Raw genomic sequence first — 23,580 nt, 5'->3', positions numbered from 1 at the left:
CACTATCACCTTTATGGACAGCTGACCAGGTAGGATCCACCAATCACAATTGGTTTCCCCTGCTCCCGCTCTTTTTAGAATGACTTTTGCACACGCTCATTAGCAGCTTCAGTACAAAAAGGTCTGGGTCAGTCTAGAGCTGCTAATGTTCTTGTGAATTTCTTGAAACAATAGGAAGCTAATCTAAAAGCCCCAGTGACCAGTGTGAAAATTGCAAGATTTCTAATTCTTATTTGTAATATTGTGGGGGAAAAAAAATTTAAACACTCTAAATTATTTTCTAATTATACATTAACTTTAAAATCCATTGACTATTCATTCCATCTTGGGTGGCATGTCATCAATATGTAATGTCCCCTGCACTGTAGTTGGCTAGTAATGTAGAATGAGTAGTCACCTGCTCGCCGCTGCACCTGTTGCCACAATTATATTTATTGTTTTTTGCCTAGCGAGCAGTGTTTGCAAAAATTATGATTTAGTGAGTTTGACTCCTTGGTAAATAATTCCAAATGAAACGTGTTTAATGGCAGACGGAAGGGTGGAGCTGCATAATGTGCTGTATGAGGGGGTCTTCTGTCTGTAGTGGGGCTGATAGCTTGTGGACATGAGCAGAAATTTCCTCCTGACATTGAATGTGTGTATGCTTGGTCAATTGTGTGTGTGCAGCGTTAATTATTTAGCACTAGGAAGCCAGAGGAAGAAAGGACAGTGTTGCCCCTTTGTTCTGGAGGCCGGTCTTCCATCTTGTCATCTGGTGGAAGGTTTGCCTGTTTTCCATCTGTCTCTGTACAGCAGGCCTTACACACTGCTCCTGGCAGCATTTTTTTTTTTTTTCATCTGGACATTTTAGGTCATCTTTCTTGCCTTAGGCGTTTTTACCTGTGACTTTTCTACCTACTCAAATTTTGCAAGCAAAACCAGTAATTATTGGTTCCCAAAGAGCAGGCTACCCAATTAATTTCATAGTCATCAAAGACATGGGCCTGAACCAACAACTGGGCACACCTTTCATGTGTGTATTCAGCGAGCAACCCCTATTTTTAGGATTTACTCGTAACCTTGTGCAAAAAATATTTTGAGGGAGTATGAAACATGCGTCCATATTACACTGTGCATTTGTCTTCGTTATGGCAATACCTTAAAGCTGGCTGTACACAGTAGGCGAGATTCCACTAATGTAATGTTTTTAGGGTCCGCTGTCAAAGTGGATCCAAGTGTAGTTACAGGCAAAATTCTTAGTTTTTTTTTTTTTTTGTTTGTTTTTTTTAATACATGGCCCATACAGCGCAAATGCATCCTGTCAACTTTGCAACCTTTTTTTGGCTTATAAGGAAAAGCAACAATAGAATATCTAATATTCTTAAGCCTCATTCAGATGATTTATTGACCCAAATTAAAAGCGTTGCAGTACAAGGGAAGTGGGCCAGTAAAGATTCAGCTAAGAGGGGACTTCAGGGAAAGCTACATATGGCTCATCGTAAGGCTGCATTCACACATGCATCTAACTCGTACATGTGCTGTATGGTTTTTAGACCAGTAGTTTCATCAATGTTTGCATCCGTATTAAAAATGGATCGATCTCCTGTCTGTGAGATTCTGAGCGTGTCCGATTCTCATCCATTTTGCGGATCAGACTCTGCCATTAAAGTCTATGGAGATCCACATAAAACAGATGAAACACAGAAGTAATAGTGTTCTTCAGTGATCCATCTGCATTTCATCCATTTTTAACTGATTTATTCTTAAATGTTGGTGGTTTTTCATATTGTTTTTTTTCAGGGGTGAAAAACACTGCATTTTACAGTACCAGCAAAGTAAATGAGGCTTCTAAAATCTCATGCGCACGCTGCTTATTTTACCCTTGCGTATTTTTTCCATAAAAGCATTTTTCAAATCTGCAGCCTGGCTATTACTTGCAGCATTTTTCACCCATTCAAATGATTGGGAGAAAATGCAACATTTCACGGAGCCATAGATTTGTATTGGCAATTTTCACGCTGCTAGAAAAAAACACGGACATGTGTATGTGTTGTATCTGTGAAAACCTGAATAGAACATGTATATGCGGCACTTGCATCTGAAAGAGACCTAATAGTGATGTTTGATTACGAGACTGCTGAAAAATGATCTGTACAGAACAAAGTGAATGCAGTAGCTGACAATTGTGAAAATTACAAGATTTTATATATTTTCTTTCTTTGGAATCCAAATGAGTATAAACCCTAAAAAATAAAATAAAATTCCTAAAAAAAAAAAAAAAATTTTAAATTCTGCTTATTCCCCTCTGACCCATCGGAGATGTCCTGGCGATCTTTATTTACCATACGTACAGCCATCGCAGTGTGACCTGGCAGCTCGTAAACAGACTGGCCCTGGTTCGTCTGGGAAATAATAATTTTTTTGTTATTCCCCTTTACCATTAACTGGACCAGCCTTTTAAATTCGGCCATGAATTTTAAAATGTAGGTATTATAGTGAGGCTGTGTTCCCCCTCATTTTTTATCCTATAGTTGGCCGCAGTGAAATGTCTTTCAGCCTCTGTCTACACACACACTATGCTGTATATAAATATTTAGCATTAGTGTCCTGTGTTTTTAGCTATGTGAGCAATGCCTGTATGTAGCTGGTACTCCCTCCACAGCGTGCGCTGGGGAATGTCAGGAATACCAGGACACCATGTTTCACACTGAAGTTTTGTTTTCCCTGTTTTTCACTGACTTTCTACAAAGCAGTACATTATATTGAATTCCTTGTGTGTGTTTGTGTACTTATTGTGGCATTATTAAAGTCTGCACACCCCTGGTCAAAACTACTGTTACTGTGAACTGTTAAGCAAGTTGAAGATAAAACCATCTCTAAAAGGCTTAAAGTTAAAGATGGCACATTTCCTTAGTATTTTAGGCAAAAAAAAGATATTTTAATCTTGCATTTTAAAGATTGCAAAAAGGAAAATGAGCAAAATTGAGAAATGTAAGCACCCTTGGAGATTTGTGTTCAGATAAGGCTACTTTCACATTAGCGTTTCCCTGATGTGCGGCAGGCTGCGGACTTCCTCCGTGAAGCCCTGCCCCCGGCCGCACCTCCGCTGCTAGCTCCGCTTACTTCTGCATGCGGTCCGTACCTATCTTTAACATTAGGTACGCAGGTCGTGCGTTTTGACGATGCGTAAAAAAAAATGCTACAGGCTGCGTCCTACGCTGGTCGCCGCATCGTCAAAACGACGCATGCGGCAGCATCTGCATACAGCCACACGACCTGCGTACCTAATGTTAAAGATAGGTACGGAGGTCGCATGCGGGCCGCATGCATAAGTAGGCGGAGCTAGCGGCAGAGGTGCGGCTGGGGGCAGGGCTTCACGGAGGAAGTCCGCAGCCTGCCGCACATCAGGGAAATGCTAATGTGAAAGTAGCCTAACTTTGACCGAGGTCAAATCTGATAAGGTTATGGCTTGTTTATTAGGAAGGTCCGCCTCCTCTAACCTTGTGTCAAAAAATGAGCAGCCATGGGTGGTTCTTAGCAGCTGCCAAGCACTATGAAAATGGCGGAGGCCCACAAAGCAGTAGACGGCTATAGGAAGATAGCAGAGTTTTCAAGTTGCCCTTTCCTCAGTTTGAAATGTCATTACGAAATGGCAGTTAACAGGAACAGTAGAGGTCAAGATAAGGTCTGGAAGACCAAAGAAAATGTCAGGGAGCTGCTGTAAGATTTCTAGAAAGGCAAATCAGAACCCCAGCTTGACTGCAAAAGACTTTCAGAAAGATTTAGCAGACTGGAGTTGTGGTACATTGTTCTACTGTTCAGACACCTGCACAAATATGGTCTTCATCGATAGAAAACTTTTCCTGCGTCCTCACCATAAAATTCAGTGTCAGAAGTATGCAAAAGGACACCTAAATAAGCCTGATGAGTGTTGGAAACCAGTCCTGTGGACTGATGAGGTTAAAATGGAACTCATTGGCCACAATGATCAAAGAGAAAAAAGGTAACAGAATTTCAGGGAAAAAAAAACAACCATTAATCATGGGGGTGGATCATTCATGTTTTGAGATTTTGTTGCAGCCAATGGCACAGGAAACATTTCACTGGTAGAGGGAAGAATGGATTGAATTAAATTTCAACAAATTCTTGATACAAACAGAACAAGATTTCTTCTACTAATGGATAATGATCCTGAATGCACTTTAAAATCCCCATTAGACTACCTCAAAAGGCGCAAGCTGAAGGTTTTACAATGGCCTTCACAGTCCCCTGACCTGAACATCATTAAAAATCTGCCCAGGAATCTCACAGAACTAGAAACATTTTCCAAAGAATGGATGAAAATCTCTTAAACAAGAATTGAAGGATTCTTGTCTGGCTACAAAATCGTTCACAAGCTGTGATCCATTCAAAACAAGGGAGTGCTACTAGGTACTAACCATGCCGAGTGCCCAAACTTTTGCATAGGCCTATTCTCCTTTTCAGTCATTCATAAACTGTATAAAGTGGTGTGTGTGTGTGTGTGTGTGTGTGTGTGTGTGTATATATATCTGTGTATATATGATTTTCTATATCTTTTTTTTTTTTAATATATATAATTTTTTCTTTTGCCTAAAATACAAAGGAAATGTGTGATCTTTAACTTTAGCTGTTTTTGAGATTTCATCTCACAGTGACTTTGACCAGGGGTGACTAAACATTTACGCGACACTGTGTTTATATTTATTTATATATGCGTGTGTGTGTGTGTATATGTATGTATATTAGTATGTATAGAGTAGTCAGTGTAAGAATATAGTGAATTTATGTTTTTTTGATTTTAATAACTTTCTACACTTGTACCAGTAAGGAAAAGTCGGTTTTGCAGTTTTTCAGTAAAATTAGGTTAAAGGCTGTTTAAAACATCTGTTCAAATTGGTAGAAAATCAAAGTGCATTGCACAGATTGGCCGTGGGCTTTCCTTACCCAGTTGTGACAGCCTGCTATATTTTAAGGCTGGCACACTCTGGTCGGCAGACCCACGGCCAGTCTGTGCATTGGGGATCCGATCCCTGACCGATTTTGCATGGACATCTCAATGAGTCCTTACTTAGATGTACAGTCAGTTTCCTAAGTGAAATGCATATGGTAATGAACTGCTCAATAACCTCATTTATCACACACTGTTTATCGTATAGAATTTTATTCCTATATACAATAATGATTACCATAAAATGTGTTTTGGTTTTTGTCTGTGGGATAAATGTTCCTGTGCAGTCAGCACTAAAATCTGCAGCAAGCTACAGGGGACTCTTGTGGAGAGGGTTTTGCAAATAAGTTTTCCAAAATCCCCTTCATACACTTGCAGAAAACCTGCGGCAAGTTAGCTGTTGGAGTGAAATCGGCATCATTCCCACGATTGCGCGCTCTTGTATGGGGGAGATGGGAGACAAGTCTATCTCTTCTATGGCCAGATTAACTGCCAGGGTTTTCTGAGTGTGAGAATAGGTTTTAGAACTTTCTAGAAAAGGTGCCTGTAGCTAATGTGTTTGGGGCCCAGGCTGACCATCCAATGTGTTAAGGAGCTTTTCACACTCCATTGCTATTTCTAGGAAATCAGAAGAGCAGTCGATAGGATGTGTTGTGTAATGTGTATGACAAGCTTAAAGGGGTTCTCCATTACTTGGACAAACTTTTCTTAAATGCTTCTTAAATGGTGCAGCCAATCAGCATCTTCGGCAAATGTTAATGAAGTTGTCCATTAGCGGTTGCTGTTTGGCTGCAGCGTTTACGTGGCATAATGTCATGCGAGTTCTGGGACAGCAGACGCTGACATCATTGAAACAATGAGTTTTTCTGTCGGGTGACTAGAGCAGTTAAAAAGGGGTTGTTCAAATGAACAACCCACTAAGGGTATGTGCACATGTTGCGGATTTCCTGCGGATCCACAGCATTTTTTGTGGTGTAGAAACGCTGCAGATCCGCAATTGATTTCAGTACAATGTAAATCAATGAGAAAAAAAACGCTGCGCCGATGGTGCGGAAAATTCCGTGCAGAAACGCTGCCGATTAAACAAAAAAAAGTAGCATGTCACTTCTCTTTTGGGATCTGCATCGTTTTTGTACCCATTCCATTATAGAAATCCACAGGGGTAAAAAACGCAGTAAATCCGCAAAAAAATCTGCAGCATATCCGCACAAAATCCGTACAAAAAACGCGACAAATCTGCACCTGCGTTTTCTGCCAGGAGATGCATAATCCACACCAGAAATTCCTAAGCCTAATCTGCAACGTGTGCACATACACTTAAGGGAATCAGTCAGCAGGTTTTTGCTTTTTAAAAGGACTGTCAGCACAGAATGAATGTTCAAGCCAAGTTCAGGTGCTCCAATCATTTATATACATTACACCTGCTTGGTTTCCATCTCTCTCCACCTTTCTCTGGGTTTATGAAGCCAAAGTTATCAATGGAAGAGGGGGAGGAGATTGCGGGAAAACATGTCGGAAGGTGTAGTAAAATGATTGGACCCACCATGAAGCACTGAGCAGCGGGACCTAGTTTGAACAGTCATTCCTTGCAGATAATCCCTTTAATAGGGGAACAGCATGATGTAGGGGCAGTGAGCTGAATTCCAGGGATGTCATTTGCTCAGCAATTTGCAGTAGTTTCAATACAAGCAGTGTTTTATCAGTAGCAGATTTTCACTGCATACCTGGGTGGAGCTGGTCAGCTAATGTGTAACTCCACTACTGATACATCCTTCTGACAATGTACAGTGTACACAGGAAGCTGCCAATCAGTGGTGTGGGTTATACAGGGCTCAACATTCAAGAAAACTGCTACATCTACAGCAAAGAACAATTTTTTTCATAACTGCACCTAGCAGGCTAGTAAGTGACACATCGTTGGAATCAGGCTCTCTGCCCCTATCCCAATATATAGTAAGGTGTAATATTGGCAAATACCTCCAATTAGAAATGTAGTAAAGGTCTTCTGATTAGCTCTGTTTACCCCATATGCAGGCATTGCAGTAGCTTGGATATCCATGGTTACGACGACTGACAGTTGATGGTCGTAACCAGGGCCGGACTGGCCATCCGGCAAATGCCAGAAGGGCCTGTCTGGTCATGAGCTGCCTTGTCTGCTACGTTGTTAACAGAATTGGTGTTCTCAAGACACTCATACTGTTAAAAGTTGTGATGGAGCACAAAGTGACTTACCCCAGCACGGGTATCATTAGAAATATTGGTCTTGTAGAAAATCTTCCTTTCCGCCATCCAAGGTAATATTAGTAATATATCCCATCTGGTGCTTGGGGACGGGGACAGCATGGGCCTGTGTGACTTCAGCCCCAGTCCGTACGTGGTCGTAACATGGATACCTAAGGTACTGCAATGCCCTGCACATGGGGTAAGTGACAGCTAATGGAACTATACTACATTTCTAATTGGACATATTTGCTAATATTACACCTATTACTTATTGGGATAGGATCTCGGAGATGGGAATACCACTTCTAAGGGTTGGTCCCTACATGGCATATTTATTCACACTGGATTTTGATGCAAATTGCAGATTTTGTGATTTTATTTTTAAAATGGCTCTAATAACTCATTGACTTCAAATATTTATATGTATAAATAAATGTGTATAATATCCATATTTGTTTCTCTACAGTGTTGAGCACCTGTTTTATCAATAACCAGCCAGACACGAGTCTTGTCAGCCACTGTAATGTGTTCTGCAGGACTCATACAATTACTGAGCTCTGCTTTAAACAGTGCACCCTGACGTCTCCCTGGCCAGGTGGTGATATATGGGGAAGCACAAGGGTTCAGACTGCGGTCATTGCTCAGAAAATATTAATATATGGATATATTCACCTGCCAGATTTTTCTAACCTAAGTAACACACTGGGACCTTCTGTCACCCCATAGTGATGCTGCACTTGTCTGAGATGGGGGAGCCTGTGTAATAGGACAGTAACGTACGTACCTTGACTATAGTGGGTGGTGTTTTCTGGCGAACACAGTGTAACAGTTCAGTGCTGTCTGCTCTCACACACGGGTGCTGCGCAAATTCTTAAATATTTTTTTTTGGATAGCACACCGACCCATTGGTTCTGGTCTATTGTGATATTTAACATTGAATCAGAGTAGAACTTGCTCTGAGCTTCACTGATCGAATTCTCGCATCCGTCATTTCCGTCTCGAAGTACGAGTGCTGTCTGATACATAAAAAAAAATAATCTGACTAAGACTTTTCACGGATACGCGAACGCTCCCTAAAGCTAAGTCCCCTGATGTCTATAAGTGAATAAGTGAGTAAAATAAATGGTATCCTTAAAGGGGTTGTACACTCTGCGGTAGCCCTGTGTCCCCCTTGTAAAGTAATAACACTTATACTCCTCGCCAGGGGCCATTCCAAGGGTGTATCGGCACCGGCTTCACCCTCCACGCCTTCGGACGTATTGTATACATTCTGAGGAAGTAAGTGAGTGAGCAGCAGCTCTGACTTCCTTAGGGTGGATGTGATTTGTGTGAGGCCAGGGGAGGGTGAAGCCAGCGCTGATTGGCCTCGCGGATCGTGTCACATTGTTACCCTGGAGAAAGAGTGCTGACACTGGAGGTGAGTAGAAGTGTTATTTTACAAGGGGGAGACTTGGAGATTAAGAAGGGGTTGTCTGACTAGTGGATGACCACTTAGTGTGGGATAGCCTATATGTTCTAGAATGTAAGCCTATTTGCAGAAGGATGTGGCGTCTCCTTTTTTCTATTTGGCGGAAGATCCTCCTGATGTGCATCTCCTTCAGAAGGTCCAAAACGTTCTTTGAACAGAGCCTTATAGAGTGACTATAGAGATAATGCTTTTAACACTCTTCGCAAGATCAGAGAGAGTCTCTGGGACAGAAATTGAGATATTTTTGTTTGCACCTATAATAATCAGATTTTGGGGAGGGAGGCGACCATACAGTCTCTAAACCTGAGGTACAAGCAGTTTTATCGATCACATAAACGGACACTACTCGATCTTGGCAGAAGTGATTGTTGGGAACTGTCATGTAAACACTGTTCACAGTGCAGACCCATCAGACTACACCCGGAGGGGCCTCACATTTACTGTAGTGTTTGTGGCCTTTATTAGAGTGTGCTGTGATTTCAGCAGGCACTGTACATGTACTGAGGTCACAGGGGGAGGTGGTCCTCTTATTACTCTTATGGCCAGGGTCTGACTGAGACCTCCCCGCGAGCACAGCTGGACTATTATCAAATTGGGTAAATCAGAAAAAATGAGTCTGTAGAGAAAGTTTAAAAGGATTTGTCCACTACTCGAACAACCTCTTCAGTCCCTGTGTTTCCTCCTTGTCAAATAACGCCTATAATCTCCTGCTGTGCTGTTCCTGCTGTGTCAGCACTTGCTCTCCCAGGGATCTGAGTGACATTGTCAGGAGATGCCTGCAGCCAATCAGTGCTGGCTTTACTCTCCCCGACCTTTGGACGGATCACTACATCTGGAGGATAGCAACAAAGGGTTCAGCATCGCACACTTTCCATTCCAACTCACAGGGAAGTCTGTCAGCACTAAATGACTGTTCACACCAAGCACAGGTGCTCTGTGCACCCTGGATGTGGTCAGATGGTTCAGAGCACCGTCCTACATACTTGTGCTAAATCAATTTTGCTCTCTTCTTTCTTGGCTGACGGACTGTATGTATGTATGTATGTATGTATGTATGTATGTATGTATGTATGTATGTATGTATGTATGTATGTATGTATGTATGTATGTATGTATGTATGTATGTATGTATGTATGTATGTATGTATGTATGTGTATATATATATGTGTGTGTGTATATATATATATATGTGTGTGTATGTTTATACTTGATACTTTTTAAAAAGGTCCCTTGATAGTAAACTAATGAGCTTAGAGGTCAAATGTCATCTACAAAGAAACCTGGCAGTGAGAGGCCCATTCATCAAGCAGTCCAGCTCCAGTTTTCTGGTGTATAACTACTAGAAATGGTGCAACATCTTGCACCTTTTGGGGTTTTTACATCAGTCCTGGCCAGCTCTGCTCACTCTTTGAACAGTGAGCGTAGCTCGGCTGAGAGGTGTTAGCAAGTGCGCCCCCCTAATTCATAAGGAATGACGTACGTTGTAAATTGTAATGGAAAATGTACAATATGACGTCTGTACCTGTCCCGGACTGGAGTACATCTCTGGCAGTCTCATATGACCACTGACAGATCCCTTAATTTTATTAAAGGCATTGTGCAGAGTTTGGGCCCCGCAGCAGAAGGCATCCATGTGCTGCCTGTGTAACTGGTCAGGTCCTCCAGAGCCACAGACGCTCTTTGTGCCTGCTCTACTGCAATAGATGAGGGTCCGAATCTTCAGACCTCTCTGGGTGTATGAGAAATGGCTTCCTGGTCCAGACGAGCTCTTTGGGCTGAGTCACTTGCGCTGGTTTTGCGTCAGATTTTGATGCAGTTTCCAGAGTCAAGGCTAGGAGCAGATTGACCACGAATGAGAAATATAAAGGGAGGACTTGTTCTCCTTTGTGCAGCATCCATTTCTGACTAGCTGCTATCCACCATTCCTGGTCTTCAACAGAGAGAATGGAAATTATTGTCCCTTATTGGAGAGAAATGATCCTGTGTTGCCCTCTATACTGTTAAGAGATAACGTTTTGGGCTGTATTCCTTCATCATTGCAAGCAGGTGGACTGATTTGGCTGGATGAGAGCCTACTGACAAGGGGAAAGTCTAAGTGTAATGTTTCTCTTTGTGTAGGGTTCCAAGCTGGTGTAAGGAGACTTATAGGTCAAGCAATGCTCCTGGGGAATATAAACATGCAAATGGCCTCTTCAGAAAGGAATAGGACTGGAGTCAGCAATCCTAAAGGTCAATATGGACTCTTTAACAAGCCTTGCCACCTAATTAGGGAACGTGTCTGCAAATGGAGTGTCTGGTTTGGCTTCCCATCTTCAATCACGTGGCAAGACTCTTTAGTCCTATTAACTTTTAGGATTTCTGCTTCCAATAGGTGGCGCTAGAGTTCCAGTCCTATTCCTCTGTTATAATATACATATATTACATGGTACCATGTGTTTGTGCTAACGTATCATCATGGACATGGCTCCCCAGATACATCTATAAATGTCTTCTATTGTGAAGACTGGAGAGACTATCTAGAGTCCTGGGGCTTTGTCTGGGCTGTCACCCGCACACTGTATGTGCTCACTGCAGGTGACGGGGGTCTCTGTGTGGCCATGGTAACCATGTCGTACCTCATTATACCAGCGCAGCGCTCTGAGCAGGTCAGTCGTGAAGCTTTGTATATTTGCAGCTGTTATCATAGGGACTTTCTTTTATCTAGGACTGCTGTATGGTCGCTGGATATCCAGAATCTTCCCTGCTCATTACACAAGTCTTTAGTGCTGTGCTGGGTGCACTTTTTATAATGTAATGCATGACTTTTTTTTTTTTTTCTTTTATCGTTTTGTAGATTTTTTTTTTTTCTTATTTTCTCAGTCACTTGCAGCCAGTATTTCTTCTCCAATCTAGTTTTTCTAGGATAGATCTAGAGATTAGTCACATGGTTTCCAGTTTAGCCGTAGCCAGGCGTTAACATCTGTACAGCAGGAGCATGGATTATGAAAATAGAACTCTCCTGTAGTTTGTGGTACTGCCGCTTTAAATGTATTCTGCCCTTTCCTGTTTGTTTGGGGGGTCTAATCTCATTGCCATGGTAACGAAGACTGCAGAATCAAACAATGTGAGAGTAGAAGACCACTACAGTTTTCTGTTGCTTTCTCTGTCCGGAACTAAACTATTAATGAGGATGGGTCATCACTGAGATTGGTGGGGGTCCGACCCCGACACAGCCATCGATCACCTGAAAATGCAAGCAATGTACAGAGCAGAACTCTGCAGCCCCACACACTGCTTAGTGGCCGTTCCTGGGTACTGCAGCATCTCATTCACCTTAATAGGAGATAAAGTGAAGCGATAGTGTATGAAGCTGCTGTATCCTTCCCCATACACGGCTTATATCTGATCGCTGCTGGAGTAGACTGCTGTGTATCTGACACCCACCCTTCCCATCTGTAGGCTGGGTCATCAATAGATTAGTCCTTGACAAACTTCTGAGGACCTTATCAGAATTTTTCACTGGTACAGCACAATCTTTGTGACTACCACGTAATACCCATGTTTATTATTACAATTGTAGTACATACAGGAACATTTGCAAATTCACCAATACCAGGAATGCAGTTCTGGTGGGAGAATCTGGACTTTTTTTTCCCCTGTCTTAGATTATGGAGTGGCTGATAACAGAGAACAGTGGATTGTGTGTATACATAAATGTGTTTATTTTAACCCCTTAGTGACGGAGCCAAATTTTTTCAATCTGACCAGTGTCACTTTATTTGGTAATAACTCTGGAACGTTTCAAATCCCAGCGATTTTGAGATTGTTTTTTCGTGACACATTATACTTTATGATAATAGTAAGTTTAGGTCGATATGTTTTGTGCTTATTTATAAAAAATATCCAAATTTGAGAAAAATGTTAAAAAATTAGCAATTTTTAATGATTACCCCTTTACGCTAGATAGTCATACCACAGCAAAACATTAATAAATAACATTTCCCTGATGTCTGCTTTACATCAGCACCATTTGTAAAATGTTCTTTTATTTTGTTAGCATTTTAGGAGGTTTAAAAATGTAGCAGTAATTCTTTCTAGGAAATTTTACAAAAATTGGTTGTTTTTTTTTAGGAACCTATCCATGTTTGAAGTGCCTTTAGGGGTCCCACATATTGGGAAAACCCCAAAAGTTATACCATTTTAAAAACAGCACCCCCTGAAATATTGAAAACTACAGTCAGGTAGTTTATTAACCCTTCAGGTGATTTTCAGGAATTAATGCAAAGTGGCATAACAGAAATGAAAAAGTGTATTTTTTCCACCTAAATGCCGCTAACTTCTGAACAAGTTACAACAGCCGGCAGATTATAAGGCCGCTATTTGGTCATGAATTGCCATGACAAACATCAGGACCACACAATCATTATCTGAGGGAACCAATTGGGATAAAGAGGAAGCCCCCACACTATGTTAACCATTTACATGATATAGTCACTATTGACAGCAGCATCTAAAGGGTTAAACAGATATGGACGGTGCAAACACTGATCGTGGCTAATGCAGCATGTTGTCAGGTATAGTGCACAGCTGACAGCTGCTGGATTGTCACCTGTATGGGGAGGATATTCTCTTATATCTCAGGTCAGTTAAAAGATGTATTGGCGGTCATTAAGGAGTTAAGAATAGTAATATAAATAATGGAAATAGTAAGCAATGCCTTTTTATATGGAAATAAAAATATCTTCACACGTGTGTGTGAAGATTTTTTTTTTTCTTCCATATCAAAGGTGCCGGTATGTCCATTTAAATTTGTATTTTTAATATTTTCTAACGTAAACAAGAACGTGGAAATTTTTTTTTTCTGTTTGATGGGGTGGTCATCTCATCACTGTGGCCCAGGGGATGCTTTACAGTAGCCACATAGGTGTAGTCTGAGGTCTCGTGGAGTGGTGGGGGTCTGACTGCTGCCATCTATCACACATCCTGGTGTAGTAGTAGAAAAAAGACTTTATTCCGCCATAGAAAAATACAACATTTCCATCAAAAGTAGATCTACTTTTGATGGAAACGTTGTATTTTTCCATGGCAGAATAGTTGTTTTTTTTTCTACTACACCTGGATGTGGCGCTATTCATTCTTCATTTGATTGCTGGATTTCTCCAAGAGGGTACCTTGGACCTGGAGCGAGCGCCCCAGTAAAGTGACTGCTGTCAGCTTTTCCTATATGTTTTGACTGCTGCCATCGCTGTGGGTTACTTATGACCAGAATATACCGTACTTTAATACTTGGATTTTTGTCGCCGCTACTCTGGTGTATCAAACCTATTTTTCATATAAACACCTGGTTTATATGAAAAATAATTTTATGCCGTACCTCATTCTTCTAAATCTCCGCTGTTCCTGATTACTTGGCTGATTGCTGTAATTTTAGTTGCACCTTCTTCTCCATAGTCACCTTCTGTAAGCCCAGCACTGATTATATAGGGATATATCCCGGCCTTGAAGACGTTTCTTTTTGCAGTGGTGGTGATTTCTTATTATACTCACATCCTGACTTACAAGTGTTTACATATCAAGTAAAACATGTCAGTTTCCAAGAAGTTGGCTAAGCGTGGGCACATAAGGCTGACTAGGGCTGGGCAGGCGGCCGTTTGGACGGAGCCGTGGAAATTGTCATGTGATTGTGAAATGTCTGACGTGTTCCGCCTTTCTTATGGCTAATATGTGTTCTCTCCTCTGTTTGCAGTGACTATTTATTCAAATTGCTTCTCATTGGAGACTCTGGTGTGGGGAAATCTTGCCTTCTCCTTAGGTTTGCAGTAAGTACAAATTAATGTGTATAATCTTAATGACATTTCTTAAATTATACGCGCATGAATTTTATGTTTTTTTTCATGAATTTTTTTTCTTAATTTAAATGTAATATCCAGGAGTAACTTGTTAATGACCTAACCTCTGCATAGATAATCAATACGAGACTGGTGGGAGTCCGTCACCCCACTGGTGAGCTGATGGCTGCATGTATGGCATATAGTTGCATGCTGCAGCTCTGCACATTGCATAGTGGCCACTGTCAGGTCCTGCTATCTTCTATTCACTTGCATACAAGAGCTCATAGATATGTATGTACAGGGAAAATCTCTTTAAAATATTAATTATCCTTAGAAAAGGTTACATTGATCGTGGGAGGAGATGGTATGACCCCATTGATCTTTTATTAGGTGTGCCTGGTATAGCAGCGTAGTCTCGAAGTAAATGGGACTGGGTTTCGGCACCATGCACCGCTTCATAGCTTTTATGTACAGCAGGGTAAAGGGGGCACAGCTGTCACTTCATTGCTCTGCTAGGAAGGGGAACTGTCAGCAAATACTTGTTGATTGTCAAAACACTGATTATGAAAAGTCATCAGTCATTATGTTAAAAAAAACTCCTTTTAAGGGGTTGAAGCATGTATTTATTATTATTATTATTATTATTATTTATTATAGCGCCATTTATTCCATGGCGCTTTACATGTGAGGAGGGGTATACATAAGAAAAACAAGCATAATAATCTTTAACAATACAAGTCACAACTGGTACAGGAGGAGAAAGTATTTATTGATATATCACTGGGCCCCGCACGATAACCAGAACTATTGTCCCATGTGTAAAAGGGGGATACTAGAGCTATAGTGTGAATTCAATACTATTAAGTTATGAGTTTCCTGGGGCTGGATGAGGTTGGTGTACTTACTTTGAAAGTTCATGTTAGAATAACAGTGAAATCTTTTTGGAATTTTGAACCTCTCGCCACCCACATTGCCAGCTCCTCCGTGTCCCCTTCTCCACAATGCTGCTAAATCTTTCCCACTTAGTCTCATTAACAGTTTCTCAGTGTCCCTCCTTCTTGCTCATCCTGAGATCTCCCACTGCTCAGTGCAAGCTGCAGCTGTCAGGCTGGAGGGGCTGAGACTAGCTACATTTGTACACATACGCTCACACTTTACTTGGATCAATCATAAAGTCATTCTGACATGAATTTACAAAATAAGCGCTCCTGCCTCATCAGGTCGGAGAGATCCATGTAAGAATGTAGACCGTTTGTACTTTGAGATCTGATAAGATAAGGAATCCACATGAATCTGTCTCCCCTCTTTCATTTTATTCAGTGTAATGTGTAGGTTGTAATATAGTTGATCTGCTTGTGTCATAGCAGCTCTGCTTGGTGTAAGTAGGTAGGCGAGACCTGTAAAAAGCGGGAGGCAAAGTGTTGTAGTGGAACGCTAAGATATGGGGGAAGTCGAACGGTGCTAAGGAGCGGGGGCCGTTCTTTTCACATTGGCTTTTTATTTATCATGCGGCTGATGGGTCGTTGTGCGAGGAGGGACTGCTAATGTGAGTGTTAACAGGTCAGAAAAGAATTGGCGAGGATGGTGGGACTTAAGGTCCTTTTTTGCACACATGGCCCTTAAAAAAAAACAAAAAAAACCCAATCATATAAACATTATAGGATGGTGATTAGTGAATGTCGAGGACCATTTTCACCAGGGTGTAACTTGCAGGGTTAGGCTACTTTCACACTAGCGTTGTGCACTGCACATCGCTATGCGTCGTTTTGTAGAAAAAACGCATCCTGCAAGCACTTTTGCAGGATGCGTTTTTTCTCCATAGACTTGCATTAGCGACGCAGTGCATCGTGTTGCGTCGGACCGTCGCCACCAAAAAACGTTGCATGTAACGTTTTTTGGTGCGTCGTGTCCAGCATTTCCGACCGCGCATGCGCGGCCGGAACTCCGCCCCCTCCTCCCCGCACCTCACAATGGGGCAGCGGATGCGTTGAAAAACAGCATCCGCTGCCCCCGTTGTGTGGTGCTTCCACAGTATGCATTGGTGCGCCGTAACGTCGCATTGCGGCGTGCAGTGCACGACGCTAATGTGAAAGTAGCCTTACCTGTTTTTAAAAGGATATTGAGGGAGAGCTAGATCTCCAGATTTGTGCAATAGTTAACGCCGTATCTGATGCTCGTCATATACATTAGTTATGTGCCACCACTGTCAGCAGCAGCATTTTAGAAAGGGATGGACCCCACATCCGTATAATATATACTAGGATCCAAATCTATTGCTGTTAAGCTGAATTAATAATACGGAGCATGGAGACCTTTACACACCATAAGCCCACGGCCACTCCATGGTGACCCATAGCTAACTGGGCGCCGTGAGCCTTTCCATGTGGCCTCAGACAATGGTGGGCAAACGGCCTCATGGGAGCTGCTGCTAATTGAAAAGGATAATTATGACCGTGTAGAAGTGCTGTCCACAATAATTACATTTTTTTTTTAAAAAAAAAATGCCATCAAAATAATAAGTAGCCGATCACTGTAATATTATAATTTGCCTGAGAGAGAAATTGTCCTCAATTCGTTATGTACAATGTTGTACTCCAGTTTTATCTGGGACACGTGGCAAGGAAGCGGAGAGAGCTACAATTTATCAAATGAATGGAATAAGGTTACAGCAGAGTGGAAGGTAGCTGGGATCAGATTATACTCGGGGTAGATCAGGTACCAGTACAGCAATAAATAATATAACAGGCAAAATGAAGGAAAACAGAAAATGTGCTCACTGTTTGTTTGTTGTGGGGTGCGGTCTACACCCCACTGTGCACAGGGCACAAGTATGTGGTCCTTGCTAAGTTAACCAGAGCTTAGATCTTCTGTAAAATATTTATCTAAAAGTAAAAAAAGATAGGCCAATCTCAGAAAACTTTTAAATGGGGGGCCATCATTAGGTTCCTGCTGTGCAAACCACGGGCTGCATGAATGCAACCAATGTTAAATAGCACGGTGGCTCAGTGGTTAGCACTGCAGCCTTGCAGCGCTGGAGTCCTGGGTTCAAATCCCACCAAGGACAACATCTGCAGAGTTTGTATGTTCTCCCCGTGTTTGCGTAGATTTCCTCCGGGCACTCCGGTTTCCTCCCACATTCCAAAGACATCCTGATAGGGAATTTAGATTGTAAGCCCCATTAGGGACAGTTATGATAATGTGTGTAAAACTGTAAAGTGCTGCGGAATATGTTAGCGCTATATAAAAATAAAGATTATTTATTAATGTTTTACTCTGAAACGCTGCGGCATTTCAGAGTGAAATTATTTTGGCGTTGAGGCCGATCTGTCCTGTCTGCACTTGTCTGCCCCACAATGTTTGCTTCCTAGCCCGGGTACATGGGATGTATGGCGCTGCTCCTGCAGGGAGGGGGGCCTCCCAGGATGTCATGCAGGACTCTGGCTCAGGACAAGGTTCTTCCCAGCTCTGCCTCTCTTGGCTGTCCTGGTAATCACTGTCCACGCTGGTAACGGGATGTCTTTGTAGCTCCCAAAGGCACACAATTCCTAGCAATATGCAGTTTAGGTGTTGTATTTCCTGGCCCTAATTTCAGTGGATCTGATAAGAGTTTGGGACATTATGACTCTATCATGATGGAAGATGTTGGAACATGATGATCGGGCAGTTGGATTTCAACATGCCTGATCCTTAAGTTCTTTGTTGGGCAAGCGCTGCTCTTCCTACTGGGCTTCTGGAGAAGGTGTTCATCTGACAGCTGGATAATGTGTGCGGCCCGCGCCTGCTCTTTTGTTTCAGGTACTGGATGTAATTCCTCTTTTTTATATTTTGGGGCATTGCCATGATATTGGAGCTTGTCTGTTGTACTGACTGTCGTATGTTGGGCTCTTGGTATATATATTATGTGGTCACCGCTCTTCTCACTGCTTTTCTTTAATGTTATGTATATTTTTAGTGACGCCATTGTTGTGGTGTTTCATATTTTAGATCTGGATGTTCTCTTTCCGCCAGATTAATAAAGTGGTAAATATGTCCTGTATTACTACTGATGCCTCTTTATTATGCAGGTTGTTAATGAAGCCCATTTCTGTTTCTCCGCAGGATGACACATACACGGAAAGTTACATCAGTACAATTGGTGTGGATTTTAAAATCAGGACTATAGAATTAGACGGGAAAACGATTAAACTTCAGATAGTAAGTAATTACTGAGCTATTTATCATGGAGTCACGGAAGAGCCGAGCGCTGATTGCTGAATTGTCCCAGGCCTGGGCGGACATCATAGTATCAGTGATAAGCGGCAGATCACGCCGGGCTGAGGAGTATCTGCTCGTGTACGCCGATGGGACGGGGCTGGGACGGAGTATTAATAGAGGCAGCGAGATGACTGTAAATGCTGCAGGGAAACTCACACATGAATTCTTAATACATGATGATAAGTCATGAGTTACATGAGCGGGATAAAGGGACGTTTATTCATTTGTAGAAACTTTGGACATATTTGGTAAATGTCATCCGTGTAAAGGTTTATACCTGCAGCATGTGCATGGATTTCTGTAACCTTCATTCACATGAATGGGACATTTCTGATCAATATGAAGCTACCTTTACCGTCTTAGAGCTCAAGCCGTACTTCTGGGATCACACATTAAGGCTTAATTCCTTAGTTGTGTAGCCCCGACTGCTGTGTGCCACTGCCACGTCGCAGCATAATGCAATGTGACCCGCAAGGTATCGTCACAAGAAATTCTGCTCTAACTTTTTCTCTTACCGGTTGTGCTATGCTGCGATATAGCAGTGACCTAGAGCAATTTTTATATGTATGGGTTTCCACATGGTATTAAAAATTACTGATCTACTTCTATTACCTGAGCCTATATCCCATGAGACAGACTGATCGCAAGTCTCCTGATCCGAAACTCTACATCCTCAGATATGCCTGTGACTGCGGAGTTTAGGTGAGGAGATCTGCAGCCGGTCCGTGCATCATGGACATTGACACATGGATTTTTTTTTTTTTTATTGCAGTCTTTCCTGTATGAGGTCTTGTTGAAACCAGTCCATCCACAAGGTGGCAGCACAGTCCTGTCTGCACTGTATTATGTAGCTGCAGGATAACCTTAGCAAAGTTGAAATACTTTTTGCATTTAAAAAAAAAAAAAAAATTTTGCCGTCTGCCTTTTTAATTTGATTTAGCTAGGGTTTTATTTGTCAGGAAAAAATGTCTTTCAAATTTTTTTTACACTTTTAACGCTTGGCCCATGTAAGAAGAAGAAAAGTGCACCACTGTGAGCTGCTGGATTACCATTGCGGCCGACACCTCTTGTAAAGCTCAGCCTCTGGCTGCATTTACTGGGAAAAATAAAAAGGAAGTTATGCATCTCCCAAATTTATCTTCATTATTTTAATTTTTATATATATATTTTTTTACATTTCTCAGCAGTTTTTTTTTTCACTAAAATGAAGAAAAAAAAATATATATATATTTTCTCTTTGGTATTGCCATAGTACAGGATGATCATGATTTTTAGGTAATTTATCCTGCACCATGAACATTGTAAATAAATAAAAAAATAGAATTGTATTTTTCTCCCCACAATTTTGCTGCATTTGGAATTTTTTCAGTTTTTTTTCAGTACATTATATGCTAAAATGAATGGTGTCACCGTAAATAAAAATGACTGTGCTTGGAACAAGAACATGAGGAGGAAAAGAATTTCTGGGTCATTAAGTGGGTTAATATTTTACTAACAAAATGCCAAGGTTTGTGGCCTGGATACACGTCTGTGCCTCTTGTCAGTACTGACATGTTACACTGCCGGTACTTATGGACGTGTAATAAGGTGACGATTATAGTTGTCGGTGAAATACTGGAGATCCAGCACCACCATTACTAGGCGATATCAGATGTATTAATCTGTCTTTTTCTTCACCAGTGGGACACAGCCGGCCAGGAGAGGTTCCGAACCATCACATCCAGTTACTACAGAGGCGCGCACGGTATCATTGTTGTGTACGATGTTACAGACCAGGTAATCAGATTCTCTCCTAATTTCTTCCTACACCCTGTTAGTCCATGAGCCGGGCCAGATATCGGTACCACCCGGAGTGACTAATTTTCTTTGGTATTTTTAGGTAGATGCATGTCTGTAGTTTATTTTTTGATATGATAGCCCTTACATATACGTAGCTTATTAACCCCTTCAGCCCTAGGCCTATTTGTACCCAAGTGCCTAAGCCAATCTGACCTGTGCCACTTCATGGGCTAATAACTTTGGAACGCTTTCACCTATCCAACCATTCTGAGATTGTTTTCTCGTGACATATTGTACTTCACGTCAGTGCTAAATGGGAGTCAATATATTTTACCTTTCTATATAAAAAAATGCTAAATATTCGGAAATTTTGGAAAAATCGGCAATTTTTTAACTTTGAAATTCTCTGCTTTTTACAAAAATACTGATACCCCCCATAATAGTTATTAATTTACACTCCCCACATGTTTACTTCATATTGGCATCATTTTGAAAATGAAACCTTATTGTTTTACGACGTAATAGGGCTTATAGTTTTATGCGCAATTTTTCACATTTACAGCAAAACCCACTTTTCAAAGGACCAAGTCACTTCTGAAGTCACTTTAAGGGGCTTACATAACAGAAACCACCCATAAATTACCCCATTTTGCAAACTACACCCCTCAAGCTGTTCAAAACTCATTTTTAAAAACTGTTAACCCTTTAGGTGTTCCACAGGAATTTTAGCAGAATGAAGGCGAAATTTCAAAATTTCATTTTTTTTCCAGATATTACATTGTAATCCAATTTTACCTGCAACCTAGCAAGGGTTAACGGCAAACCCAAACTTGGTTACCCTAATTCTGCAGTTTATAGAAACACCCCACATGTACTCGTAAACTAAAGTATGGGCACACAGCACAGCTCAACACGGAAGGAGCGCTATGTGGTTTTTGGGTGGCGGATTCACTGGAAGAAATCTAGGGGGCCATGTCACATTTGAAGGCTGCCTGAGGTACCCCCACAGTGGAAACACCAAAAAGTGACCCTATTTTGGAAACTACACCCCCAAGGAATCTTTTAGGGGGTATAGTGACCACTTTGACCCAACCAGTGTTTCACAGTAGTTGGAAACACTTGGTTGAGAAAATGGAAAAAGTGCATTTTTTACATGAAGGTGTCATTTTAGGCTCATTTTTTTATTTTTAAGAGGTGTACCAGCAAAAAATGCACCCCACTATTTGTTCACCAATCTCTCCCGAACACAACAACACCCGATATGTTGTCGTACACTGCAGTATTGGGGAACGGCAGGCCTCGGAAGGGAAGGAGCGCCAAATGACTTTTGGAGTGCAAATTTTACTGGAAGAAATCTAGGGGGCTATGTCACATTTGAAGACACCCTGAGGTGCCCCAACACACGCACACACACTGACACATACACGTACACACTGACACATACATGGTCGAGACCATGCTGGCCCTGGTTCGAGCTTCAAGAGAAGGCAACTGGATGCTTCACCTAGGAGCAATCCGACAGATGATACCATGGTGTTTTGCCTATGACAAGGTCAACTATGCCCGATACCTAACCTATTACTATGCCACAATGTCTCGGCTGCCCATAGAACACCCAGAGGTCCATGAATACTTCATGCAAGGTGGCTTTTCGGTCCAGATCGGTAGCAAGAATCCTTTTGGACGAATTCCTGTGGACCAGACCATTGAAGAGACAATCAACAAAGACACCCAGACACCAGGGGGCACAAAAGGCTTCAGCCTCAAAGTTGGAGCTGTTTCCAGGTTCTACCTGACATCAGAGTACCGCAGTATGTACTTGAGGCAGCTGAGGGCCCTGGTAGGCCAACAATATACTGACTTCAGCCATTCAGACCTACAGGTGTCTAGGATTAGAAGAGATGAAGCCGATGTCCAATCTTTCGTTCAACTGCTGGAGACAGGTTGGGTGAACCCCTTCAACAAAGAGCATAATGGTGAACTTATCAGTTTGTCAACAGCGACTGTAGCACCACCAGATGTAGCCAAAGACCTTCAAGGGGCATACAGTATAGGAGAGGATGCATATCAAACATTCAAGGATGAGCGTTTGGGTACCGATAAGCCAACTACATTGTTTCATGACAAGATGACGAAGAACAAACTTAAAACGTTCTCTAACATCCAAATGAAGACACGCAGACAAGGTCTTGGCAAGGAGGTAATTTTGAAGGCTGACAGAAACCTATTTGGCCAGATGATACTTGTAGCTGAGAACAGAAAGCTACAAATGAGTGATGTCTTGACTCATCCCCTGGGTCCATTGCCATGGGCACTTGCCAATGGTGATGGGTCTATCCGCAAGACCAACAAGGCTGCCCTCGCAAGGGAGTTGGAGAGGAATGCTCGTCCTGCAGAAGTGATCCCCGAGCCCTCTGCAACCATCATTGATGGGATGAGCCTGGTTCAGAAACTGAAGGGAAACAATGCAACATTTGGCCAGCTAGCAGGCACAGCAATGAGTCGCGCTATCCATGAGGGTGCTAAGAGCAAGCGCATTGATATTGTCTTTGACGTCTACAAGGAGACATCCATCAAAGATACAGAAAGAGTCAACAGATATGAAGGCACAGGGATCCATTTCAAGAACATTCAACATGGGCACAACATCCAGCAGTGGAAAAAGCTTCTAAGTAGTTCCTCCAACAAGGCAAGTCTCATAAAGTTTCTGGTAGAAGAATGGAAGGCGAAACACCACAGGGAGAAGCTTGAGGAGAAGGAGCTGTATGTCACATGTGAGCAGCTCTGCTTTAAGATCACCAAAGAACAGTGGGAAGAGGCTGCTGACCTTAAGTCAAATCAAGAAGAAGCAGACACACGCCTCCTTCTCCATGCTCTTCATGCAGCAGAATCTGGTTACAAGTCGGTCATCATCACTTCGGAGGATACTGATGTCATGGTCCTGTGTCTGGGCATGTGCCACAAAATCCCATCCCACCTGTTCCAGAAATGCGGTACACAGAACCGGACAAGATTCCTGGATATCACCACTCTGAGCCGAACATTGGGAGGCAGCGTATGTGATTCATTGATTGGTATGCATGCATTTACAGGCTGT

General features: G+C 42.0%; 1 protein-coding gene across 1 annotated transcript in view; it reads left to right on the top strand.

Annotated features, from left to right (window-relative positions):
* The window catches only part of RAB1A (RAB1A, member RAS oncogene family), a 42,005-nt gene that overhangs the window by 14,239 nt on the left and 4,186 nt on the right, over positions 1–23,580 (top strand). The window contains exons 2-4 of the mRNA XM_077282526.1: positions 14,366–14,438; positions 18,549–18,644; positions 20,385–20,480. Of these exons, the coding sequence (XP_077138641.1) occupies positions 14,366–14,438; positions 18,549–18,644; positions 20,385–20,480 (265 nt within the window). The remainder of the gene's footprint in view (positions 1–14,365; positions 14,439–18,548; positions 18,645–20,384; positions 20,481–23,580) is intronic.

Source organism: Ranitomeya variabilis, chromosome 2, assembly GCF_051348905.1.
Source record: "Ranitomeya variabilis isolate aRanVar5 chromosome 2, aRanVar5.hap1, whole genome shotgun sequence".
NCBI lineage: Eukaryota > Metazoa > Chordata > Amphibia > Anura > Dendrobatidae > Ranitomeya > Ranitomeya variabilis.
This window is presented reverse-complemented; position numbering and strand designations above follow the sequence as displayed.